Source organism: Eucyclogobius newberryi, unplaced genomic scaffold, assembly GCF_026437365.1.
Source record: "Eucyclogobius newberryi isolate DKJ021-1_F unplaced genomic scaffold, fEucNew1.0.hap1 SCAF_9, whole genome shotgun sequence".
NCBI lineage: Eukaryota > Metazoa > Chordata > Actinopteri > Gobiiformes > Gobiidae > Eucyclogobius > Eucyclogobius newberryi.
In genome coordinates this window covers 39,413,971-39,441,516 of record NW_027316532.1, presented here as the reverse complement: position 1 = coordinate 39,441,516, position 27,546 = coordinate 39,413,971, and the positions used below count along the sequence as shown (strand labels likewise).

The 27,546-nt window shown below is 43.5% G+C and overlaps 2 protein-coding genes and 1 long non-coding RNA gene across 8 annotated transcripts in view; 1 reads left to right on the top strand and 2 right to left on the bottom strand.

Moving 5' to 3' along the window:
- Window positions 1-10,056, bottom strand: part of shroom2a (shroom family member 2a) — a 41,967-nt gene extending 31,911 nt beyond the window's left edge. The window contains exon 1 of the mRNA XM_072438097.1: window positions 9,849-10,056. Coding sequence (XP_072294198.1) covers window positions 9,849-10,055 — 207 coding nt within the window. The 5' untranslated portion in view covers window position 10,056. The remainder of the gene's footprint in view (window positions 1-9,848) is intronic.
- Window positions 10,057-13,135: 3,079 nt separating this feature from the next.
- LOC140353360 (uncharacterized) lies at window positions 13,136-13,893 on the top strand. The gene is made up of 3 exons (XR_011925921.1): window positions 13,136-13,379; window positions 13,471-13,589; window positions 13,686-13,893. It is a non-coding gene; the product is annotated as an uncharacterized lncRNA (long non-coding RNA).
- Window positions 13,894-13,999: 106 nt separating this feature from the next.
- LOC140353357 (AP-1 complex subunit sigma-2-like) lies at window positions 14,000-27,203 on the bottom strand. Of its 6 annotated transcripts, XM_072437874.1 has the most exons (6): window positions 27,018-27,203; window positions 24,236-24,344; window positions 23,554-23,691; window positions 23,027-23,057; window positions 18,504-18,569; window positions 16,408-16,502 (listed from the first exon to the last, which is right to left on the bottom strand). In XM_072437874.1, the coding sequence occupies exons 1-5, from the start codon at window positions 27,194-27,196 to the stop codon at window positions 18,517-18,519; spliced, it is 510 nt and encodes a 169-aa protein (XP_072293975.1). In that variant the 5' UTR covers window positions 27,197-27,203; the 3' UTR covers window positions 16,408-16,502; window positions 18,504-18,516. The 6 variants fall into 6 exon arrangements, 5 of the variants coding, with proteins under 5 accessions (XP_072293977.1, XP_072293976.1, XP_072293975.1 ...); XM_072437876.1 differs by lacking the exons at window positions 16,408-16,502; window positions 18,504-18,569; window positions 23,027-23,057 and adding exons at window positions 14,000-14,328; window positions 21,923-21,979; XR_011925920.1 differs by lacking the exon at window positions 23,027-23,057 and having other exon boundaries at window positions 16,411-16,502.
- Window positions 27,204-27,546: the final 343 nt, after the last annotated feature.

Genomic DNA, 27,546 nt, shown 5'->3' with positions numbered 1-27,546 from the left:
TAACCTGTGCTATGACAGAATGTGAGGAATTTTAATTAGATCCAGGGATATTTTTTAAAGCAATCCCCCTAAACCGCTCATCAAACCAAGGGAACACGTTATTATTGTTCATTCAAGACTGAGAGCAACACAAGACTAAAGTACAAATGAGAACATTGAGAGACTTTGGGCCGGGTAAAAGCAGTAGCTTATGTCCATTTCTATACATTAGATCCAGGGTGAAGACAGGATGTATGTCCAAACTGTCCAGTGACCCAGTAACGAGCGATGCCTTTAGGACCCCACGTGGCTGTAGGGCTTCTCTGTAGGACAGACTCTGTAGGACAGGCTCTGTAGGACAGGCTATGTAGGACAGGCTCTGTAGGACAGGCTCTGTAGGACGTCTCTGTAGGACAGGCTCTGTAGGACGTCTCTGTAGGACAGGCTCTGTAGGACAGGCTCTGTAGGATGTCTCTGTAGGACGTCTCTGTAGGACAGGCTCTGTAGGACGTCTCTGTAGGACAGGCTCTGTAGGACAGGCTCTGTAAGACGTCTCTGTAGGACAGGCTCTGTAAGACAGGCTCTGTAGGACAGGCTCTGTAGGACAGGCTCTGTAGGACGGCTCTGTAGGACAGGCTCTGTAGGACAGGCTCTGTAGGACGTCTCTGTAGGACAGGCTCTGTAGGATGTCTCTGTAGGACAGGCTCTGTAGGACAGGCTCTGTAGGACGGCTCTGTAGGACAGGCTCTATAGGACAGGCTCTGTAGGACAGGCTCTGTAGGACGTCTCTGTAGGACAGGCTCTGTAGGACGTCTCTGTAGGACAGGCTCTGTAGGACGGCTCTGTAGGACAGGCTCTGTAGGACAGGCTCTGTAGGACGGCTCTGTAGGACGGCTCTGTAGGACAGGCTCTGTAGGACAGGCTCTGTAGGACAGGCTCTGTAGGACGTCTCTGTAGGACGTCTCTGTAGGACAGGCTCTGTAGGACGTCTCTGTAGGACAGGCTCTGTAGGACGGCTCTGTAGGACAGGCTCTGTAGGACGTCTCTGTAGGACGTCTCTGTAGGACAGGCTCTGTAGGACGTCTCTGTAGGACAGGCTCTGTAGGACAGGCTCTGTAGGACGTCTCTGTAGGACGTCTCTGTAGGACAGGCTCTGTAGGACAGGCTCTGTAGGACAGGCTCTGTAAGACGTCTCTGTAGGACAGGCTCTGTAGGACGTCTCTGTAGGACAGGCTCTGTAGGACAGGCTCTGTAGGACAGGCTCTGTAGGACGTCTCTGTAGGACAGGCTCTGTAGGACGTCTCTGTAGGACGTCTCTGTAGGACAGGCTCTGTAGGACAGGCTCTGTAGGACAGGCTCTGTAGGACAGGCTCTGTAGGACGTCTCTGTAGGACAAGCTCTGTAGGACGTCTCTGTAGGACAGGCTCTGTAGGACAGGCTCTGTAGGACAGGCTCTGTAGGACAGGCTCTGTAGGACGGCTCTGTAGGACGTCTCTGTAGGACGGCTCTGTAGGACAGGCTCTGTAGGACGTCTCTGTAGGACAGGCTCTGTAGGACAGGCTCTGTAGGACGTCTCTGTAGGACAGGCTCTGTAGGACAGGCTCTGTAGGACGGCTCTGTAGGACAGGCTCTGTAGGACAGGCTCTGTAGGACAGGCTCTGTAGGACAGGCTCTGTAGGACGGCTCTGTAGGACGTCTCTGTAGGACAGGCTCTGTAGGACGTCTCTGTAGGACAGGCTCTGTAGGACAGGCTCTGTAGGACAGGCTCTGTAGGACGTCTCTGTAGGACAGGCTCTGTAGGATGTCTCTGTAGGACAGGCTCTGTAGGACGTCTCTGTAGGACGTCTCTGTAGGACAGGCTCTGTAGGACGTCTCTGTAGGACAGGCTCTGTAGGACGTCTCTGTAGGACAGACTCTGTAGGACAGGCTCTGTAGGACGGCTCTGTAGGACAGGCTCTGTAGGACAGGCTCTGTAGGACGTCTCTGTAGGACAGGCTCTGTAGGACGTCTCTGTAGGACAGGCTCTGTAGGACAGGCTCTGTAGGACGGCTCTGTAGGACAGGCTCTGTAGGACGGCTCTGTAGGACAGGCTTTGTAGGACGTCTCTGTAGGACGTCTCTGTAGGACAGGCTCTGTAGGATGTCTCTGTAGGACAGGCTCTGTAGGACGTCTCTGTAGGACAGGCTCTGTAGGACAGGCTCTGTAGGACGTCTCTGTAGGACAGGCTCTGTAGGACAGGCTCTGTAGGACGTCTCTGTAGGACGTCTCTGTAGGACAGGCTCTGTAGGACAGGCTCTGTAGGACGGCTCTGTAGGACAGGCTCTGTAGGACAGGCTCTGTAGGACGGCTCTGTAGGACAGGCTCTGTAGGACGTCTCTGTAGGACGTCTCTGTAGGACAGGCTCTGTAGGACGTCTCTGTAGGACAGGCTCTGTAGGACAGGCTCTGTAGGACGGCTCTGTAGGACAGGCTCTGTAGGACAGGCTCTGTAGGACGTCTCTGTAGGACGTCTCTGTAGGACAGGCTCTGTAGGACGTCTCTGTAGGACAGGCTCTGTAGGACAGGCTCTGTAGGACAGGCTCTGTAGGACGTCTCTGTAGGACAGGCTCTGTAGGATGTCTCTGTAGGACAGGCTCTGTAGGACGTCTCTGTAGGACGTCTCTGTAGGACAGGCTCTGTAGGACGTCTCTGTAGGACAGGCTCTGTAGGACGTCTCTGTAGGACAGGCTCTGTAGGACGTCTCTGTAGGACAGACTCTGTAGGACAGGCTCTGTAGGACGGCTCTGTAGGACAGGCTCTGTAGGACAGGCTCTGTAGGACGTCTCTGTAGGACAGGCTCTGTAGGACAGGCTCTGTAGGACGGCTCTGTAGGACAGGCTCTGTAGGACGGCTCTGTAGGACAGGCTTTGTAGGACGTCTCTGTAGGACGTCTCTGTAGGACAGGCTCTGTAGGATGTCTCTGTAGGACAGGCTCTGTAGGACGTCTCTGTAGGACAGGCTCTGTAGGACAGGCTCTGTAGGACAGGCTCTGTAGGACAGGCTCTGTAGGACGTCTCTGTAGGACGTCTCTGTAGGACAGGCTCTGTAGGACAGGCTCTGTAGGACGGCTCTGTAGGACAGGCTCTGTAGGACAGGCTCTGTAGGACGGCTCTGTAGGACAGGCTCTGTAGGACGTCTCTGTAGGACGTCTCTGTAGGACAGGCTCTGTAGGACGTCTCTGTAGGACGTCTCTGTAGGACAGGCTCTGTAGGACGTCTCTGTAGGACAGGCTCTGTAGGACGTCTCTGTAGGACAGGCTCTGTAGGACGGCTCTGTAGGACAGGCTCTGTAGGACAGGCTCTGTAGGACGGCTCTGTAGGACAGGCTCTGTAGGACGTCTCTGTAGGACGTCTCTGTAGGACAGGCTCTGTAGGACGTCTCTGTAGGACAGGCTCTGTAGGACAGGCTCTGTAGGACAGGCTCTGTAGGACGTCTCTGTAGGACAGGCTCTGTAGGACAGGCTCTGTAGGACGTCTCTGTAGGACAGGCTCTGTAGGACAGGCTCTGTAGGACGTCTCTGTAGGACAGGCTCTGTAGGACGTCTCTGTAGGACAGGCTCTGTAGGACGGCTCTGTAGGACGTCTCTGTAGGACAGGCTCTGTAGGACGTCTCTGTAGGACAGGCTCTGTAGGACGGCTCTGTAGGACAGGCTCTGTAGGACGTCTCTGTAGGACGTCTCTGTAGGACGTCTCTGTAGGACGTCTCTGTAGGACAGGCTCTGTAGGACAGGCTCTGTAGGACGTCTCTGTAGGACAGGCTCTGTAGGACAGGCTCTGTAGGACAGGCTCTGTAGGACAGGCTCTGTAGGACAGGCTCTGTAGGACGTCTCTGTAGGACAGGCTCTGTAGGACGGCTCTGTAGGACAGGCTCTGTAGGACAGGCTCTGTAGGACGGCTCTGTAGGACAGGCTCTGTAGGACGTCTCTGTAGGACGTCTCTGTAGGACAGGCTCTGTAGGACAGGCTCTGTAGGACAGGCTCTGTAGGACGTCTCTGTAGGACAGGCTCTGTAGGACAGGCTCTGTAGGACGGCTCTGTAGGACAGGCTCTGTAGGACGTCTCTGTAGGACAGGCTCTGTAGGACGTCTCTGTAGGACAGGCTCTGTAGGACGGCTCTGTAGGACGTCTCTGTAGGACAGGCTCTGTAGGACGTCTCTGTAGGACAGGCTCTGTAGGACGGCTCTGTAGGACAGGCTCTGTAGGACGTCTCTGTAGGACGTCTCTGTAGGACGTCTCTGTAGGACAGGCTCTGTAGGACGTCTCTGTAGGACAGGCTCTGTAGGACAGGCTCTGTAGGACAGGCTCTGTAGGACGTCTCTGTAGGACAGGCTCTGTAGGACAGGCTCTGCTCTGTAATAATGTAGTAAAAGTGCAGCGTTCAGCCTTTGGCACAGATTCAAGTGGAGCTGCTTCAGCTGTTGTTCTGGTTTAGTTTATGTTATGCACCATTATCTCTGAATAAAGACATATTCAATCCATATGAGACAATTGAACAAGCTTTTAGAATAAGGCTGCAGTTAATGATTATTTTGCTAATAAATGATTAACATTTATTCATCTGTTTAGAATGTGAAATGCTCGTGAATATCAGAATTCTACTCAATGAGGATGTCCTGATGTCTAATTAAAACTCATTTCCTGAACTTCCTTTGTCCGAGTCAGAAAAACCTCTTTGAGCCTGTGTAGCTTAAATAACAATTCTTTCATTACTAGATTTGTCAAGAATCATCAAAATACCGGTAATCAATTATTTGCAATTCATTAATGAACTTGTTTCAGACTTTTAGATCGAGTTGTTTTTAGGCCGAGTCCTTAGAATATATTTGGATCCTTGTTATTCAGCAAAAAAATGGCATGTTTGGGCAGGAAATCACATCAATCACGGGTTTACTTTATACATTACAGTAACTTTATACATTATTACAGTACCAAGAACAGTTGAGGGAAGCTCGTAGTGCTTTTATTATTTTTCTCATTCATTTCTTACAAATGACAAACGAACTCTCTTCCTTGTAGCTTCAGCTAACAAGCTGCAAATAACTAATCATATTATGATCATATTATGATCATATTCTGAATGGCTGCACCAAAAGGTCACAAATCACACATTCAGACTTCCCAGATCCAGTCATGCCATTCCTGCTTCAAGCTGTCACATAACTCTACATGTACAAAAATAAAATGTCTCTTCAACAGTCCTTGGTCCAAGATCAAGTGGACGAAAAACAAATCAATCCTTCACAAACAGAACCAAGACTGAAAGGAGAAAACTATGAAAAATAACCTTGTCAAAGGCACTCGACACTGGCACTCGATCAAACTAGATCTGCACCAACATGTTACAGTCTAATCCGATCAAACCATTGTTTTAAAGGTGCACTGTGTGTGTGGGTCTGACACCTTCTTGTTTCCATAGAGACGTCATTGCTTTGTGTCAGGAATGTTCCAAATTATGGCAATGAATGCAGCTCTATGGAGAGAAGCAGGCCAAGATACAGGTCAGATCTGTGGAGAGGTGACCCCTCCAACAGATTGAACAGGTTTGTTTTTTCTTAAAATAAAAAAAATAAAAAATAAATGAAATACTCTAGAGAGGAAAGGGCCAATGAGCAGCAATGGACAAAAACAGAACCCTCATGAAAAAAGTACCGTGATGCACCACTTTAACTAAAACAAAAACCTAAAAGGCTAAAACACAAATGCACTGGTCAAACCTCAGACTGAGAGTGCAAAGTAAAAGGTGTGATTTCATAAGCACAGCCTGCGCGGCGCTGCTAATGCTCAGGCATGTTAAGTTAGCTTGACCAATAATGTTAAGCCTATAACCATGAGCAATTGAACGTGCATGACTAATGCACTATAGGGTTGAGCAACTCTATAATATTAAGAATATCTGACCCGTAAAACCCAAAGGTCAATACAACTAGGTCAAGCTTTTCTTTGCTGTGGCAGAGGTTTTCAACCTTTGTCACCCAAACACTCCAAAAAGCCTTAAATAAGCCTCATTTCTGATTTTGTTCACCCAAAAAATAATAAATCTACATTTACCACTCCAGTGTCGAGCCGTGGTCAGACTATTGTAAATATAAAATATACATAAACAGCAAAGTAAATATAATGCAAGAATATATTTGAATTATATGGCATGGATTAATATATAAAAAGGTGTTTTATTTAAAAATAAGGTCTGTCCCAGATGTAAGGCACAATCTTACATCATTTAACGTTAAAACACAGTTTACATCAAAAACTACAGTTGTACATTGTGCCCATTATAATCACCAGTGACATACACTAGTGACTCATTTCAATTGAATGAAACATTTCTATAAAATGATCAACTCACCATTTGATGAAAATAGTGCAACTTGTTAGGCACAGTAGCGTTCCTTACAATGAGATTTTATAACTTCTTTTAAATAGCCAGAATTCAAGGCTTTGGTCGTCGAAACCAGGACAAGATCATGAAGTAGACGACTACTTCACCCGAAACTGTGCAGCACGTCCTCACACAAGTTTTACCCCTTCTGAGCTGGACTCTGGACCCAGTGGGTCAACACAGAAAGTGCAGTCGAGAATCAAAAAGTCAAACAGCTCCTGACAAACAGAGGCTGACGTTTTCACCACTTCAAATGAACCACAAGGTCTTTGTAGTAAATGATTAGACACAGAGAAGTGAGGCTGACGGTGTGTTTTAGTGCTGATTGTGAGGAGCGGCCTACATTAAGACTCTACAACAAGGTCAATGAGGCCAGTCCATAGAAATGTCAAAAAACATACATTTATTTATGCAATTCAGAACTAAATACAGCTGTGACCAGGACAAACTGAGTATTCTGTGATTGGAGATAATGGTTAACTACAATCAGACAAACTTAATGACTGCATGTATTGTCAGAAGTGCTTCATTTAACAGTAGAGATAAGTTAGAATTTGAGAAGGAACTTGGAAAGATTTTCCAACCAATTAATTCAATTATAGCAATAAAGACACAGCTTTACCAGCCAATGTAAAGATTTTCCCTTGAAACAATGTATACAACATGTTTTGGACTAGGTAAACATCTCATTATCCCAGAGCCCAAGAAATACTGTCCTTCAAAGTAAAAACACATTCATGTATTTTGTCAAAATTGTATTTTGGCTCTGATGCAAAGGAAAAATGCTGTAACTGCAGCTCGGAATGTTCAAACAGATGAATTCAACTGCAGATTCTGCACTTTTCTGTTGATTCACTGGAGAGTTCGATATTGCAGAATGATTTATGTCTAATTTTGAAATGAAGAGACAAAACAGATTTGAAACTTTCACAATTTAACAAAAACTAAAATACCTACTGTTTTTAATGGTAAAAATCTCCCCAAATATGTTTTCTCAGACCATCTTAAGTATCAGCTGTTATGGTTATTAATTATACTGAATTTCACTCATTATACAGAAACACAGAAACACACTAACATTAGTATATCTCACACACACAGAGAGACATTAAAACATTAAAGCCATTTTTCTCACTAAATGACAGTTACTGAGGTTTTACTTTATAGGGCAAATGGCCAGTCTACGTGGGGTCGTGTTAAACAATGTTAGGTCATGTTTAAGCATTTACACCTTGTAAAAAAGTCTGTCAGCAACTGCAATGACGCATAAAGTATCATTATTGTCTAAAAATATATATTTAATAAGCACCAAGAGAGTAGAAATGGGTTAAAATGGTTACAATGTGGTGTGTGGAATCTGATGAATACTTTAAACTGACTGAATGTCCAAATACCAATACAATGACAGAGACTAAAGACCTGGCTGGATTACCACTTTCACAGTTTAGTACTTTCACCATTTTCATGGCTGGAATGCAGATTATGTGCAAAAAATAAAGCCAGTAAGTGGGTTCACCAGTAAGTGGGTTCACCAGTAAGTGAGTTCACCAGTAAGTGGGTTCACCAGTAAGTGAGTTCACCAGTAAGTGGGTTCACCAGTAAGTGAGTTCACCAGTAAGTGGGTTCACCAGTAAGTGAGTTCACCAGTAAGTGAGTTCACCAGTAAGTGAGTTCACCAGTAAGTGAGTTCACCAGTAAGTGGGTTCACCAGTAAGTGAGTTCACCAGTAAGTGGGTTCACCAGTAAGTGAGTTCACCAGTAAGTGAGTTCACCAGTAAGTGAGTTCACCAGTAAGTGAGTTCACCAGTAAGTGGGTTCACCAGTAAGTGGGTTCACCAGTAAGTGAGTTCACCAGTAAGTGGGTTCACCAGTAAGTGAGTTCACCAGTAAGTGGGTTCACCAGTAAGTGGGTTCACCAGTAAGTGAGTTCACCAGTTAGTGGGTTCACCAGTAAGTGGGTTCACCAGTAAGTGGGTTCACCAGTAAGTGAGTTCACCAGTAAGTGGGTTCACCAGTAAGTGAGTTCACCAGTAAGTGGGTTCACCAGTAAGTGAGTTCACCAGTAAGTGGGTTCACCAGTAAGTGAGTTCACCAGTAAGTGAGTTCACCAGTAAGTGGGTTCACCAGTAAGTGAGTTCACCAGTAAGTGAGTTCACCAGTAAGTGGGTTCACCAGTAAGTGGGTTCACCAGTAAGTGAGTTCACCAGTAAGTGGGTTCACCAGTAAGTGAGTTCACCAGTAAGTGAGTTCACCAGTAAGTGAGTTCACCAGTAAGTGGGTTCACCAGTAAGTGGGTTCACCAGTAAGTGAGTTCACCAGTAAGTGGGTTCACCAGTAAGTGGGTTCACCAGTAAGTGGGTTCACCAGTAAGTGAGTTCACCAGTAAGTGGGTTCACCAGTAAGTGAGTTCACCAGTAAGTGAGTTCACCAGTAAGTGAGTTCACCAGTAAGTGGGTTCACCAGTAAGTGGGTTCACCAGTAAGTGAGTTCACCAGTAAGTGGGTTCACCAGTAAGTGAGTTCACCAGTAAGTGGGTTCACCAGTAAGTGAGTTCACCAGTAAGTGAGTTCACCAGTAAGTGGGTTCACCAGTAAGTGAGTTCACCAGTAAGTGAGTTCACCAGTAAGTGGGTTCACCAGTAAGTGAGTTCACCAGTAAGTGGGTTCACCAGTAAGTGAGTTCACCAGTAAGTGGGTTCACCAGTAAGTGGGTTCACCAGTAAGTGGGTTCACCAGTAAGTGAGTTCACCAGTAAGTGGGTTCACCAGTAAGTGGGTTCACCAGTAAGTGAGTTCACCAGTAAGTGGGTTCACCAGTAAGTGAGTTCACCAGTAAGTGAGTTCACCAGTAAGTGGGTTCACCAGTAAGTGGGTTCACCAGTAAGTGAGTTCACCAGTAAGTGGGTTCACCAGTAAGTGAGTTCACCAGTAAGTGAGTTCACCAGTAAGTGAGTTCACCAGTAAGTGAGTTCACCAGTAAGTGGGTTCACCAGTAAGTGGGTTCACCAGTAAGTGGGTTCACCAGTAAGTGGGTTCACCAGTAAGTGAGTTCACCAGTAAGTGGGTTCACCAGTAAGTGAGTTCACCAGTAAGTGAGTTCACCAGTAAGTGAGTTCACCAGTAAGTGGGTTCACCAGTAAGTGAGTTCACCAGTAAGTGGGTTCACCAGTAAGTGGGTTCACCAGTAAGTGGGTTCACCAGTAAGTGGGTTCACCAGTACACGGATCAAATATTAAAGTGTTACAGACAAACTCAGAATCAGAGTCAGTTTTTGATTAATTAGTCAAGTAAGTTAAATGATAACTGAGCAAAAACATCTGAAAATGAATGAGTTGCAAACAGTGTTGACCAATGGAGACAGAAAAGCATAGATACAAGTAAATATGAGCCATTACTCTTACATTTATCAAACGATTGTGCTCAATCTGAATGTTTGGTGTGTCAGAGAGCGTTTACCTTGGTAATGACCAGAGGTTCTCGGTGCTCCAGACCTCCTCTCAGCGTGAACCCCCACGGCGCTCCTCCGCTCAGACACGCCTCCACCAGCCTGAAGCCTTCTCCATCTCGGCCTCGCGGCTCCACATCCTCCGACCTGTGCATCACATGCCACACCGTCTCCGCTTCATCCAAATGCCCTTCACTTCTGTATCCCGCCGCATCCATGGCACTGACGCACACAAATATAAGAACATACCTTTAACAGGGTCATTTACTTTGAGGTAGTACGGCAATAAAATGAAGAAAACTCAATTACATTCAAATGTTTACCTTTTCCTAAAGCATATTAGCGTTTTTATCATTAGGCAACAGGATGGATGAGTTTTGTCCACTAACACTGCTTTTTACAGCAGAACTCTTCTATATATTATCTTATTGGGTCAACTTGAGTCATTATAATGGACTATATTATACAGTAGTGGTATAAACAACAGAAGTGGGAAAATATAATCTAAATCATTTATTTACAAATACATTTTGAATTTTAAAAATTAACATGGCAAAAACATTATCAAGTCAACTTGGTTTTCACAAGTTTTGCCAAGAGTTCTGGTCTAATAATGATCCACTAAGACATTGTACATTTGTAATATATTAAATATGAACTGTTTATTAGTTTAGTTTAGAATCCTGATGCTTTAGTCCAATGTTTACAGAGGACAACACGCCCAAATACCGCACGAACTGAACCAGCTCAAACACCTGTTGTTATAGAGTGTTATTCTGTCATAAATGTGACTGTTTATGACAGAATATTCATATTCTCATATTTAGAATGAGAACAAAAGAAACCATCTTCCTCTTGTGGATTTGTCCCTCAAACTGAGCCAGGGCTGTATTAAATGTAGCTTATCCCGCTGTCCACAAACAAACACGCACTTTATTCCAGCTCTGAGCCGTCTTTCGAGACACATGAAACTTGGCTGAAATCAATAAAAAGCCTCTAAAGTGTTTTTAGAGACTAAAGGACTTTAGTGGACTGAACGTGATCTTACCTGGGACTTGAACTGCAGAGGAACACGATCCTTTCATCGGACTGAGCCCTCTTCCTCCCAGCTTTAGGTTACGCACTCCTCATCTTTTTAAACCGACATTTGGCTGTCAAAGAAATCAACTGTAAGAAGTTTACAACTTCTGTGACAGTCTTCGCGCTCAGCCGCTGCTCCTGAAACCCGACAAGTAACGCGATCCCCGCCGTCCACCGGGTAAACGCGTGATGATACAACCCGACAACGACACGATACAACCCTCAGGAGACTTTAAATGGGCTAAGCTAACCTAGCTCCATCCTCACAGCAGGGATCAGTCCAGAGCAGCGCAAGTGCGCCACCTGCTGTTGGCCTCAAACTGTGTGTGCCATCTGCTGTTAGCTTCAAACTATGTGTGCTATCTGCTGTTAGCTTCAAACTATGTGTGCTATCTGCTGTTAGCTTCAAACTATGTGTGCTATCTGCTGTTAGCTTCAAACTGTGTGTGCCATCTGCTGTTAGCTTCAAACTATGTGTGCTATCTGCTGTTAGCTTCAAACTATGTGTGCTATCTGCTGTTAGCTTCAAACTGTGTGTGCTATCTGCTGTTAGCTTCAAACTATGTGTGCTATCTGCTGTTAGCTTCAAACTATGTGTGCTATCTGCTGTTAGCTTCAAACTATGTGTGCTATCTGCTGTTAGCTTCAAACTGTGTGTGCCATCTGCTGTTAGCTTCAAACTATGTGTGCTATCTGCTGTTAGCTTCAAACTGTGTGTGCTATCTGCTGTTAGCTTCAAACTGTGTGTGCTATCTGCTGTTAGCTTCAAACTGTGTGTGCTATCTGCTGTTAGCTTCAAACTATGTGTGCTATCTGCTGTTAGCTTCAAACTGTGTGTGCCATCTGCTGTTAGCTTCAAACTGTGTGTGCTATCTGCTGTTAGCTTCAAACTATGTGTGCTATCTGCTGTTAGCTTCAAACTGTGTGTGCTATCTGCTGTTAGCTTCAAACTATGTGTGCTATCTGCTGTTAGCTTCAAACTGTGTGTGCCATCTGCTGTTAGCTTCAAACTATGTGTGCTATCTGCTGTTAGCTTCAAACTATGTGTGCTATCTGCTGTTAGCTTCAAACTGTGTGTGCTATCTGCTGTTAGCTTCAAACTGTGTGTGCTATCTGCTGTTAGCTTCAAACTATGTGTGCTATCTGCTGTTAGCTTCAAACTGTGTGTGCCATCTGCTGTTAGCTTCAAACTATGTGTGCTATCTGCTGTTAGCTTCAAACTGTGTGTGCCATCTGCTGTTAGCTTCAAACTGTGTGTGCTATCTGCTGTTAGCTTCAAACTGTGTGTGCTATCTGCTGTTAGCTTAAAACTGTGTGTGCTATCTGCTGTTAGCTTCAAACTGTGTGTGCTATCTGCTGTTAGCTTCAAACTGTGTGTGCTATCTGCTGTTAGCTTCAAACTGTGTGTGCTATCTGCTGTTAGCTTCAAACTGTGTGTGCTATCTGCTGTTAGCTTCAAACTGTGTGTGCTATCTGCTGTTAGCTTCAAACTGTGTGTGCTATCTGCTGTTAGCTTAAAACTGTGTGTGCTATCTGCTGTTAGCTTCAAACTGTGTGTGCTATCTGCTGTTAGCTTCAAACTGTGTGTGCTATCTGCTGTTAGCTTCAAACTGTGTGTGCTATCTGCTGTTAGCTTCAAACTGTGTGTGCTATCTGCTGTTAGCTTCAAACTGTGTGTGCTATCTGCTGTTAGCTTCAAACTATGTGTGCTATCTGCTGTTAGCTTCAAACTGTGTGTGCTATCTGCTGTTAGCTTCAAACTGTGTGTGCTATCTGCTGTTAGCTTCAAACTATGTGTGCTATCTGCTGTTAGCTTCAAACTATGTGTGCTATCTGCTGTTAGCTTCAAACTGTGTGTGCTATCTGCTGTTAGCTTCAAACTACGTGTGCTATCTGCTGTTAGCTTCAAACTACGTGTGCTATCTGCTGTTAGCTTCAAACTGTGTGTGCTATCTGCTGTTAGCTTCAAACTAAAGTGACACCAGAGCCTTTATGTGTCTGTGTTTCATCCCCGGAAGCAAATGTCAAATAAATACTTATACTTTTACTTCTATCAATTTTATGCAGTAAGTTAAATGAAATAAAACATCATCATTTGAACTTTCTCTACGGCTAGTTTGCTAAACGCTAAAGCCGAGCGCGTTCTTTACCATGACAACCACTGAATGTACGGAAACGCAGAAGGACCAAAGTGTATTGTTTTGCGGAAGTAGGTGTCCCGAAACGTCACTAGTTTTTGTAACTAACGTTTCTTATTTGTTTTTGTCTATGTTAGTTAATCAAACTTGGCCAATTGAGCATGTTTAATACATTGGGAAGTTGGCTTGGGATACAAGACCAAAATGTGCCGGGCAGTCAAGAGAAAAGGGCTTTTAATAACGAGAATGGCGAAGTAAACAACCCAGAGGACGATCAACACATGAGTGAGCGTCATCAAGTTCAGCTTTTACAACAAGCCAGAGGTTCTAGCGCTGATTATTTCATGTAAAAGTGTATTTTTAAGGGACGTTCAAGTGTATGTCACTGTCTGCTTTCTCAATGACTTTTCTGCAGGTTACATTTATAATTATGCCAGCAGTGCCACCAAGAAACTATCAAATTCTGTTGTTGGAACTACAAAAACTTTTAAGAAAAGTGTGGAGGATGGAAATATTAACGCCATTCTTGATAAAGTAAGTTGTCTGCCTTATTATTTTTTTAAATCCTTAATCTTATTTCCTTCCAAAAACAGCCATATTATTTTGCACATTTATGTTATTTTTTTCCAGCAACGTGATTCATGTGACGGGAACTCAAACAGGCAACGAATGAAAGTACAATCCATGAAATATATTGTACGCTGCTATTGTATTTTTGTTGTAGTAAATATACAATATAAATTATTGTTTCACTCCCTCCAAATAACTACATTAGCACATCATTTTATTCTTACAAAACAGCAATGCAAATCTTTTTTTCCTCATTGTTACCTTCCCATTCCATGTCCAATAAAAGAAACACCATGAATGAAGAATATATCGACCTTTATTTTGAAAAGGAAATAGACTTAAAGTTCAGATGTAAACATACGACATGTGTAAAGTATTTCCCAGTTTATTCCTTCATCATCATCCACATAAATACTATGATAATAATAAAATAACACAAATCTTTGGCACTTTTAAACACTTTTCCCTTCGAATATAGAAATAAACCCAAGTCCTAACTCTGGACTTACAGTGGAACAAATGTGACGACAATGAAATGCTTCATGAGAGCGACAACGACAGGAAATAATGCCATGTTTTGTGTTGAGTTTGTAGTTTAAAGGTGAAATGGCTAAAAGCAGAGCAGATGTGGTGAAGGTGAAGGTGAAGAGAAGGTTTATGTGAGTCCGATCTCCTCCAGGACACTGCGCGGAGTCTCTCCTTCCTGTGAGCAGAGGAGCAGAGGGAGAAAGTACCTGCTTCAGCACCAAAAATACATAAATCAAAGTTTAAAATGAGCTGACGTCTCTCAGCCAATGTTCCCATAAGTGACAAGCTCTACACATGATTCAACACTACAAAATAGTATTATTTATATTATCATTATGTTTATTTAAAATGAAATGCATAATATAAAGCTCAAATTGGTAGAATTGAGTGTTTAAGCACGAAGCAGTCATTAATAATGAAGTCTAAACACTGGTCCCTTTGTGTGGACGGAGGTGAACGAGTGCAGCCGGCCTCACTGACCCGTACTGTGGTCATTATGTGTTCCTAATGTGGCCACGGAGGAATTTAGAGGGGAACAATTTAAAACACTTCTTTGTATAATAGCAAGGTGAGGGAAGGAGGATGAGGAAATGTAAAACCACATTTATCATGCACAGTTTAAATGACTTTCATTAGTGTTGACTGAAAGGACAAACGTGGATGTTTGTCCTTGACACAAAGAGTGTTTGGATTATACTGCATTCATTATTAACTGTTCAAGTCACTTTTCTAACCTTGGTGTTTACTTTTAAATACATTTAGGATAATAGAAGATTTAAACAGCATCAGCTGTAATTTGGGCTGGGAGATTTTTGAATTTTATTTCATTTTACATTGATTTCAATTCATTCGTAAACATGGCTTTTAGTAAGGATTTCATGAACATAAACTATACAGACTTTTAATCTGTGCCATTTAACATTTCTTCCTCTAAACTTCCTAAAGCTGCTTCAAAACCCTGTTTTCACTTCGGGCTTGACTGTCGACTCTACGTTAAAAACATAAAACTGACAGTTTCACATGAATCCATCTCCATCTGTGGATTCATTGACATCGTTATAATACCATAGAACAGATCACTTATAAGAGCCTCCAAAGTCTTTTGTATTGATGGAAACACGGGAGAAGTCAATGAAATGATGAAATGACAATGGAAAGAACATGGACTGTGACCACAAGAAGAAGCACTTACTTTTGAGTCCTACATCCAGGTTCAGCACAAAAAAGAGACAAAACAGTCAGAATTCAGCCACAACTCTCACATGAAGTGCTCATTATTCCTCTGCATTCGGAGTCAAATCCAGTTTCATATTTACATTTTAAAGAATGACGACATGCATGAGTTCCATTCAAATTGATTCAAACATTTATTTAAATATGATAAAGTAACAGACGATCAATAATCATGCTCAACTATTGCATAGAAGGACAGAATACAGTGCTTAGTCAAAGTGCATTTCAAATTTCAGAATAATCTCTACATTTTGTGGGATTTGTTGGTTCACCCAACGTGTAACACTTAGTTTTTAGTTTTAATACGATTAGCAGTTTTATTTCAGTAAGTACAGAGTCGTAAAGTGACAACTATAACTAAATATTAAGCTAATCAAAGTCATCCACACAAATACTGTCATTTCAATCCTGGTAAATAAACGTGTTATTTAAAGTAGTGAAGAGCTGTACTTTAAAACCCACAGGACGATAGCAAATACAGAATGTGTAACAAAAATAAGTATAATCATGTCACGTCCTCAGTGGGTCATGTACAAATCAAATGTGATCTGAGTTTTACAGCCACGACAAACGTTAGAAAAGTGCAAAGAAACTATCGACATTTAGAGACAAGCGTCACCAACACTGCCACAAACGACTCGCTCATGGATACGACATGTCAGGGGCTCTTTGGGAGGGCATCTGGCGTATGATGGATGCCAAATAAAGGGATTTGACTGTGATTGGATTAGGAGTTGGTTTTATGATAAAGTGACTTTGTGAATCTGAACATTGAAATTAATAGTTAGTTTGTGACTCTTGTGACAGTGTTGGTCGAGACGTGCCATGCGCTGCTGACGTGTGCACAGGGGCCCTCCACCATGAGTGTGCACAGGGGCCCTCCACCATGAGTGTGCACAGGGGCCCTCCACCATGAGTGTGCACAGGGGCCCTCCACCATGAGCGTGCACAGGGGCCCTCCACCATGAGCGTGCACAGGGGCCCTCCACCATGAGCGCAGGCACAGAGGGACAGCAGGGGTCAGAGAGGGGCTCATTCATGCAGATGTGACGCAGCAGCAGCACCAGCAGAGGGCGCCAGTCAGTACACAGGCACATTAAAGTACTCATGAAGAGGCTGAGGAGAGAAACACAGCTTAACACAGAAAACACCACGTGATCAACAGTGTTTAACCCTTTAAACTTGAGTCCAGAGTCATGACCTGGAGTTAGACTGTGACCCTGTGACCCTGTGACCCTGTGACCCTGTGACCCTGTGACCCTGTGACCCTGTGACTGTGAGGAGGAAAGTGCCTGGATCTGAGTCCAACAGAAACATGTTAGAGGACAATTCACCGTCAGTGTCGTCACCAGATTATGTCCATTGTCCGCTCCAAAGTAAAGCACCTTTCAGCTGTTATGTGTCTTAAAGGGCCTTTATATTATCCTAAACTGTCTTTTTGAGCCATTTATTATAATAACCTTATATTATCCCAACCAAGGCCATTTAAACAGCCTCAATAATGCATAATAAAGCCATCAAACAATAACTTTACAGGTGTTATTATAAACCAGGACTAAACCAGGACTAAACCAAGGCTAAACCAGGGCTAAACCAGGACTAAACCAGGACTAAACCAGGACTAAACCAGGACTAAACCAGGGCTAAACCAGGTCTAAACCAGGACTAAACCAGGGCTAAACCAGGTCTAAACCAGGACTAAACCAGGTCTAAACCTGGTCTAAACCAGGACTAAACCAGGACTAAACCAGGACTAAACCAGGACTAAACCAGGGCTAAACCAGGACTAAACCAGGACTAAACCAGGACTAAACCAGGGCTAAACCAGGACTAAACCAGGACTAAACCAGGGCTAAACCAGGGCTAAACCAGGACTAAACCAGGACTAAACCAGGACTAAACCAGGGCTAAACCAGGACTAAACCAGGACTAAACCAGGGCTAAACCAGGACTAAACCAGGACTAAACCAGGACTAAACCAGGACTAAACCAGGGCTAAACCAGGTCTAAACCAGGACTAAACCAGGTCTAAACCTGGTCTAAACCAGGACTAAACCAGGACTAAACCAGGACTAAACCAGGGCTAAACCAGGACTAAACCAGGGCTAAACCAGGGCTAAACCAGGACCAAACCAGGGCTAAACCAGGACTAAACCAGGGCTAAACCAGGGCTAAACCAGGACCAAACCAGGGCTAAACCAGGACTAAACCAGGACTAAACCAGGGCTAAACCAGGACCAAACCAGGGCTAAACCAGGACTAAACCAGGACTAAACCAGGGCTAAACCAGGACTAAACCAGGGCTAAACCAGGGCTGAACCAGGACTAAACCAGGACTAAACCAGGGCTAAACCAGGTCTAAACCAGGGCTAAACCAGGACTAAACCAGGGCTAAACCAGGACTAAACCAGGACTAAACCAGGACTAAACCAGGGCTAAACCAGGACTAAACCAGGACTAAACCAGGACTAAACCAGGGCTAAACCAGGACTAAACCAGGACTAAACCAGGACTAAACCAGGGCTAAACCAGGACTAAACCAGGACTAAACCAGGACTAAACCAGGACTAAACCAGGGCTAAACCAGGTCTAAACCAGGACTAAACCAGGTCTAAACCTGGTCTAAACCAGGACTAAACCAGGACTAAACCAGGACTAAACCAGGGCTAAACCAGGACTAAACCAGGACTAAACCAGGGCTAAACCAGGACCAAACCAGGGCTAAACCAGGACTAAACCAGGACTAAACCAGGACTAAACCAGGGCTAAACCAGGACTAAACCAGGGCTAAACCAGGGCTGAACCAGGACTAAACCAGGACTAAACCAGGGCTAAACCAGGACTAAAACAGGGTCAATCAAGGACAAGTGTGAACGCACCAAAGAGAGTGGACTGAGTCTGTGGACAGAGCCTTTTTGGTTGGACTAAGAACATGTTTCTAGTTTAGGTCCAAACTAATGCTGATAAAACCCTTATGTCCAGATGAACAACAGCGACTGAGACAGACAGGGCTCTCACTGGAGGGACAACTACCACAAACCACAAAGTACTGCATTGTTACTGATTCTAGCTCTACTCTAAGGAGCGGATGACCTACTTCCACAGACACACATTCACCTCAGCTCAGAGCCTAACTCTGGAACAGACCAGACGCTTCCGAGGCCAGACCAGGGACCATCACACCTGCAGGAGACACTGCATCAACACCTTCAGTCCAAGAGCGCTTTGCTTCATCCTTTGACTTTAATGACCTTTCAACCTCATCATTAGTTTACTTCTGGTTGTATTTTGATCCCTGCATGTTTGAGTAATCCTGTATCGTCTTGTATCGTCTTGTATCGTGCTGTATCGTCCTGTATCGTCCTGTATCGTCCTGTATCGTCCCGTATCGTCCTGTATCGTCCCGTATCGTCCTGTATCGTCCTGTATCGTCCTGTATCGTCCTGTATCGTCCTGTATCGTCTTGTATCGTCTTGTATCGTCCTGTATCGTCTTGTATCGTCCTGTATCGTCCTGTATCGTCTTGTATCGTCCTGTATCGTCTTGTATCGTCCTGTATCGTCCTGTATCGTCTTGTATCGTCCTGTATCGTCCTGTATCGTCTTGTATCGTCCCGTATCGTCCTGTATCGTCTTGTATCGTCCCGTATCGTCTTGTATCGTGCTGTATCGTCCTGTATCGTCCTGTATCGTCCTGTATCGTCCCGTATCGTCCTGTATCGTCCCGTATCGTCTTGTATCGTCCTGTATCGTCTTGTATCGTCCTGTATCGTCCTGTATCGTCCTGTATCGTCCTGTATCGTCCTGTATCGTCCTGTATCGTCTTGTATCGTCTTGTATCGTCCTGTATCGTCCTGTATCGTCTTGTATCGTCCCGTATCGTCTTGTATCGTCCTGTATCGTCCTGTATCGTCCTGTATCGTCCTGTATCGTCCTGTATCGTCCTGTAACAGAGGCTACAAAGGCTCAAGTGCTCTGTTTTCACCTACCCCCTATCCCCACCCACTTCCTTGTACTTGTACAATCATGACTCATCACTCAAGACATGTGGAGTTCTGAAATGCCAAGTTAAAAAAAAAAAAAAAGAATAAAATAAATGACAATCTGCAGGAAGTTAATGATCCTGTTTCTTACTAAGTCATTTTAGATCAATACTTTACAATGAACAAAAAGTAAAATGATGATCTCCTTCAAAAAGCATCATAACTAGTGTTTGAATGATTCAAATGATGCTTAAAGTTGGATTAGTATCAACTTGAAATGTCTCATGTAATCTTTTTCCATCTAAAATAAATGATTCTGATCAACATAAAACACTTAAAGGGAAAAATGAAGCTGTTCAAATCCAGTCAGAACAGAACTAGAGCAATACAGGACGATGGAGGGGGCAGGACGATGGAGGGGGCAGGACGATGAGGACGATGGAGGGGGCAGGACGATGGAGGGGGCAGGACGATGAGGACGATGGAGGGGGCAGGACGATGGAGGGGGCAGGACGATGAGGACGATGGAGGGGGCAGGACGATGGAGGGGGCAGGACGATGAGGACGATGGAGGGGGCAGGACGATGGAGGGGGCAGGACGATGAGGACGATGGAGGGGGCAGGACGATGGAGGGGGCAGGACGATGAGGACGATGGAGGGGGCAGGACGATGGAGGGGGCAGGACGATGAGGACGATGGAGGGGGCAGGACGATGGAGGGGGTAGGACGATGGAGGGGCAGGACGATGAGGACGATGGAGGGGGCAGGACGATGGAGGGGGCAGGACGATGGAGGGGGCAGGACGATGAGGACGATGGAGGGGGCAGGACGATGGAGGGGGCAGGACGATGGAGGGGGGCAGGACGATGGAGGGGGCAGGACGATGGAGGGGGCAGGACGATGAGGACGATGGAGGGGGCAGGACGATGGAGGGGGCAGGACGATGAGGACAATGGAGGGGGCAGGACGATGGAGGGGGGCAGGACGATGGAGGGGGCAGGACGATGGAGGGGGCAGGACGATGGAGGGAGCAGGACGATGGAGGGGACAGGACGATGAGGACAATGGAGGGGGCAGGACGATGGAGGGGGCAGGACGATGGAGGGGGCAGGACGATGGAGGGGGCAGGACGATGGAGGGGGCAGGACGATGGAGGGGACAGGACGATGAGGACAATGGAGGGGGCAGGACGATGGAGGGGGCAGGACGATGGAGGGGGCAGGACGATGGAGGGGGCAGGACGATGGAGGGGACAGGACGATGAGGACAATGGAGGGGGCAGGACGATGGAGGGGGCAGGACGATGGAGGGGGCAGGACGATGGAGGGGGCAGGACGATGGAGGGGACAGGACGATGAGGACAATGGAGGGGGCAGGACGATGGAGGGGGCAGGACGATGGAGGGGGCAGGACGATGGAGGGGGCAGGACGATGGAGGGGGCAGGACGATGGAGGGGGCAGGACGATGGAGGGGACAGGACGATGAGGACAATGGAGGGGGCAGGACGATGGAGGGGGCAGGACGATGGAGGGGACAGGACGATGAGGACGATGGAGGGGGAAGAATGGGGGTTTGACCTGACACTGCCCCAGTAACAAAGGCCCCTTTATGAAAACCGTTAGACATTTATCTGTGAGTAGGAAGTCTTCAGAGGCATCATTACAGGGAGAGTCCAGCACTGGCCAGCGCCACAGAAATGTTTCATTAAATCCTTATTAAAATAACTCCCATAATCCCTGGTGGTATTTTTCCTACATAATCACTGCACGAGTTGGACACTAAAGCGCTTAAAGCCACAGTCCACAGCAGGACATTTCCACTAATGAAAACGAACCCTGAACTGCACAATATTCAGAAAAAACAACCACATACCAAAGAAGTAACAAGATTAACACACAAAAAATAAAAAACACATACATATCTACTCTATGTATATTAAGTAACAATGAATTTACAAGTTTTATTTGGAGTAAAATAGGCAGTATAAAAATGTAAGACAACTTTAACTCAAAATGACACAATCAAATTATATTATATCATGTGTAAATGAAAGATGCAGCAAACTGATCTGCAAACAGTTTGGCCGCTGCTAAATATACAACATCATACACAACCTCAAGGGGAATGACTTTGGACACAGTCTCCCAGAAAAACTGAACAAACAGCCTTAAGAGCTCAGAGAAAAGGGAATAGGAATAAAAAAACATGAATAATATTAGAAACTGAACTAATATGTATCAAACAAGCGTTCGCCTCTTCAGTGATACAGTCGTTCCAAAGAGATGTAACCAAAGTCCTTCACTCATCACCTGTTACTGGGACATTAATCTTTCCATTTTGAACTATTTGCACTTGTCAAAATCCCCCCAGTTCTCACGACACATGAGAACCAGGTCTTCGTCACTGAATTCCCCCGTCAGGTAATGTTGGAGCCATCAGAGTGGTGCATGTTGTTGGTATGACCCTGATGCACACGCCACATGCAGTTCTAAAACCACAGCACACTTAGTTCAGCCCCATGCGCCGCCCCAGTGCACCAGGCCGGGCGTTACCAGAGTCTGGAGCCTCTATAAGATCTCGTCACTCTGCAAACTGCCCCAGTCTTCACTCTAGAACACAGAGGGTTCATCACGGGCCTGACCAGACGGCTTTGACTGGACCAGAGGGCGCCAAATACACAAGTACTTTTATTATTGCAGAATAAATTTACTCAAATCCAATAGAACTCTGCAAACATGCTCCTGAGATCAAGTCAACATGTATCAAACAGCTGAATATTGTTCAAACTAGAATTGTACATTTCGATGTTTGCTAGGATATTACACACATTATTATAGCCTTAGCAACAATTGTGTCGATTTGTGTGTGATTAATTGTGCAGCTTAATAAGTTAAAACTGTCACTACAACTGGTGCTGCTTGATTTAAGTATCTAAATCTACCCTTTTGCCCTTTACCATTTTAAAATGATTACATTAACCACAACAAAAGTAAAATATTCTTTTGTGAGCACACGAGGACCGCTCTGTCCTCGTGTCCTTGAGGACTTCACTTGATGTAAATGTGTTTGAGACTGACTCATAATATGTGGCTTTTTGCTTCAAGAACAGACAGAGTTGAACTAAAACCAACTGGAGACAAGATACAGAGCACTGGACTATTCGAATATATCCATCTATTCATTTAATATAGTCAATAATTATGCTTTTATTTTTGGCCTTAAAAAGACATATTTTGGCATTTTCCTCTTTCACAATAGATTGGACAGGAAATACACGGCACAGTGTGAGGGACCTCTGTCCTTTAGAGGACTCTGAAGTGACAGGATGTGCTACGACCCGGGTCGTCTGGAGGAGGAGCTAGTGCTGACCCGGGTCGTCTGGAGGAGGAGCTAGTGCTGACCCGGGTCGTCTGGAGGAGGAGCTAGTGCTGGAGGAGGAGCTGCATACACGCACAGCTTATCCATAAATATGTTTTCATGTGCAAACTGCAGATAATGTATTGTTTAATGAAATGATCGATATTAAAGCAGCAGCAGGAGGTCATTATGATGTCTCTTAGTCGGGCGTGGTCACTACGACACTTCTACAGGGCTCCATCTAACGCAGTGATACTTCTACTACACTGTGAGTACTGGGTTTGTTCTACTGACTGTACCTCCAAAAAGGCGCATCTGAAAGTCTATATTCTGAAATGAATCAAGAATCAAAGTCAGAAACATCAGCAGAAGAAATAAATCAAGCAAAATGAATGAAGGTAATGTAGAGAATCAAATGTATGTAAATGTACACATAATACATCAGTTTGAATATATTGCATATCAGGATATACACATTAGAGAGAAAGAAAAGTCATTCTAGATGCTTTGGGGAAAAGGTAAGTAAACCCACATTTTGCCATTAAGACATTAAGACTTTGATATTTAAAATGTTCCAGAAGCATCTGTAGCTCACTCTTTTCACATTTACACATTCATGAAGATTGGAATCATACATTTTGAGTAAAGGAGTAATTTGTTAAAACAATATGGATTATTTACAATTCTATTTGCTCATTTTGTTGAGACCACAGTACAGTGGCACTGTATTGATCTAAAATAGTGTTTCTCTGGTTTAGTCTGAACTGTGGAGCATAAACCAGTGTTTGCAGATGAACTGAAAGGTTCATCAGGTTCAGGGTCTTACCTCCTGCAGCAGGTCGGCCTGTTCAATGGCCTTTAACACGTTCTTCTTTGAGGTCTCCTGGGCCTCTCCACCAAGAAGGAACTCGTCTAGAATGAAGTAGGCCTTCTCGAAGTTGAATATAATGTCCAGCTCACAAACCTGAGAAATAAAACAAGGCAGAAAGTAGTATTAATGTAGAGAATAAGAAACAGTATTTTCAACAGATGATTTAATCACATCTATTTCCTTCTGTCTTAAATTAGTTGCAGTAAGTTTTTTTTAATCATTTAACCAGGAGAGTCCCATTAAGATTTAAAACCTCTTTTGCCAAGAGGCAGCAATGAACTATTGAACAAGTCGCAGTAGAATGTAGCATTAGCAATAACCATGCTAGAAGTGGTGACTGAATCATGAGTCATTGTAGTAGTTTTAAGATACTGTAAGTGGCCCACTTTAAATTCTACTTGAACATTATAATGCAGAAACGACACATTATGAGCAAAGGAAACGACACATTATGAGCAAAGGAAACTAGGAAACGACACATTATGAGCAAAGGAAACAACACATTATGAGCAAAGGAAACTAGGAAACTACACATTATGAGCAAAAGAAACTAGGAAACGACACATTATGAGCAAAGGAAACAACACATTATGAGCAAAGGAAACAACACATTATGAGCAAAGGAAACTAGACTCACACTGCCAAAGTATTTATCCAGCAGCTCAACATATCGGTGAATGATCTCCAGAGTGATCAGCTCGTTGTCCTTGCTCTCAATGGCACAGCAGAAGTAGAGACTGGCATATCTGAAAAAACACAAACAGATCAGCCCAACATAGGGAATAAAACCTTAAAATCACACAACGCATTGAAAGAATCTGAGGGAAGAAGCTCAAATGTCCATTTGAGAAGTGGCCTCACAAAAACACTGTTGCCAGATTTGTGTTATATTAAAGGTAGATGATGTGGACATGTCCTGTGCTGTCTTTAAGAGCGTGTTCGCACTTATTGGTCTGAATGACGTTGTGCTGAGGTCATGACGTCATCCGTCTGGTTCATCACATTGAGTTTTGGTAAATGAACTGAACTGCAGTACCACCACTCATCAGAGGGGGCAGTGTGTTGGCTTGAAACAAGAAGAAATTACAACAGTTTTATAAATGTTTCCTGAAACCTGAATATAAAGTATTATGCTGTTACATTTCAATGGTCAGGTTGGCTAACCTGTTAGTTAGTACAGTTAAGTTAGTACAGTTAACTAGTTAGTACAGATCTGAAGTCCATGTCCCCTCTCATGCTCTCGTTAGGTTGTAGGTAAAGGTCCTTGTTAGTTTACACACAAAGTCTGCACATTGTAGTCACTGGTCTAGGCCGGTGTGTTAATGCATCTGAAGTGAACTTCTACCACTTCCACTTGACGTCATGTTGACGGGCAGTATTTTGTAACGAAGGTGCAGCGAGTGTAGGAAGGACATTCATTTAACACGATGCAGAGGTATTTTTATGAGCAAAGCTTCATTTCACCCACAGCTCTTAATCCTCACTAATCCCAGAGGCTCTTGAGCATGTGATGATGGGCTAATGAAGGCAGTTGATCCTGATCACCAGCAGATCTGTGCTTACAAGAAACACAATGTGCATTCTAAAGCACACAATCATACAACAATGTATTATACAGCAAAGAGAATGATATAGAAGCATCTGCAAATCTACAGATTTAATACCGAACAAATCTATAATTCGAGAACCAGAATGACTAAACAATAAACTTTGGACTAGGACGTTTACATGAGCTGCAATCATGAAGTGAAATAGTAATAATAGGCTAATATGATAGTCATACACGGAGCTAACGGGAAGTGAGGCCATAATGTGGTTAAAACCTTTTATGGCAAATGCGTAATGTGCAGGAGAAAAAATCCCCTTTAAGTTTAAGAAGCATCAGCAGGAGATGGAAGTAAATGTATAATCGCTCCAGTTAATGTTTACTAGTCGTTAAGCTACTATTTTAATTTGAACAGAAAAAGAAAGTCTGTATTTTAAACACAATATATATATATATATATAATAAATAATTAAAATTATAAAATCATTACAATTCTGTAAAATCCTATATTTTTTTCATTAAAGAAATCATTAGCAAGACAATGAAGTTAGAGTGATTAGTTCATCACGGCTGCTCCAGGATTATGACTGAGTGCTTATAATATATTTATTTATTTAGATGGCAATTTTCAAAAGGAGCATCTATAAAAGGAATTGTTTTTTTTAATCTACATTTCATAAAACTGTCTATTTTGATGTAATCATTATTGTCTTTCAGTGAAGTACTTGAACAGTAGAAAAGATCATGCTCCGCCATAAGACACTCGTCAGGGACAATAATGTCTTCTATAAGTAACACAAGCTGCGATACACTTACAAATGTCCAGTGTTATTGTAACACATTTCTTCAAACCTTGTGTAGGAACAATTAATAAAGGGGGAGTATTTTTGACTAAACTAAATGTCTATAAAATCTACAATAGAAAGTAGAAGAACGCTGTAATCCAAATGGCTGTTCTATGGTGTAACATGACAGATCACACATTTACACCGAGCACCAAAACCAAAATGTGTCATTTACAGAACCAGCACAAGGATTTAAATCACACGACTAAAGAAATCATTTAGATATTCTTAGTTTTAAGAACATACATTTGTAAATGACTTTAACACATGTGTCGTGTGAGTCCTGGGGTGTGACAGGAAGCGTTACACCAGGATATGAGAAAGTATTATAAAATAAAGAAGTGACAACAACAATTCTGTCAAAAGCCTTTTTTACAATCGCTGTAAAACGGATGAGTCTGATTTAACTGCAAAGGTGCGTCACCCGACAGGAGAGGAAAGAGTAGTATCAGAACTATGTGTAGTCGAGCTGTGCTCAATATATCGATACTGATATGTATCGTGATGGACTTGATCCAGAGACTCTTAAACTACATGAGGTCATTCGAGTCTGAGGAGCTGAACATGTGACTATCATAGACAGTTATATTCTGATGCTGAAGACACTGTGAACATGAGATTCTAATGCTTTTAATTCTACTTATTCAAAACATAATTTTAGTAAACTTTTTTTAAGGGATATCCATGAATCAGGACACGCATCGTATCACGCTCTGTGTATTAGGATACGTATAGTATCGTGAGGTACTACAATGCTAATCTGTAGTACCAATGACACAGTCTGTAGTAGAAATGTAAAACTGTTTAGTCAAATAAGTAGTCCTTTTAGAATTACAAGCAGTTATAGTTATGTAGTTATGGAGGTTATAGTCAAATCAACTGTGTTTGAAACAAGAACATTATAATTAGGAGGTAATAGTTGAATAATTGTGTGGCATACTTTAAATTCTTGATTATTGACATCGTACAATGGTCAGTGTCCAGTGTAATAAGCCAAATAAGTTGATTTATGACTCTTTTTTCCTCACCTCTTATAAACAACCTTGAGATCTCTCCACTCTAAGAAGCTGCACATCTTGGGTTTCCGGGCCAGGACAGTTTGCACCAGCTCTCGTGTGATCTTCGTCTTCTCTTTATCCGACAGAGGCACGTACCATTTCTGAAGCCGGAGCTTTCCCTGGCGACTGAACAGGAGCATGAACTGCATCTGAAATGAAGAGACACAACACAGTGATGAAGGAGCAGTGGTGCTTAAAGGACAATGTTAGCATCACCTATAATGGCAAAAGTGTAATACACATTCATACAAAGAAGACTTGCAATTCAGTTCGAAAACAGAATAAAACCCTAAAAAAGCTGTGTTTTAGTATTTTGTAAAAATCCATAATTATGGCTGCAAAAAAAATAATACGTACTATATATATATATATATATATATATATATATATATATATATATATATATATATATAAAATAATTTGCGGGGGGAAAATACCAATAGTGACTATTTTGAGAGACTCGTGTTTGTGACTTTACCATATGTTCCACCTAAAGATG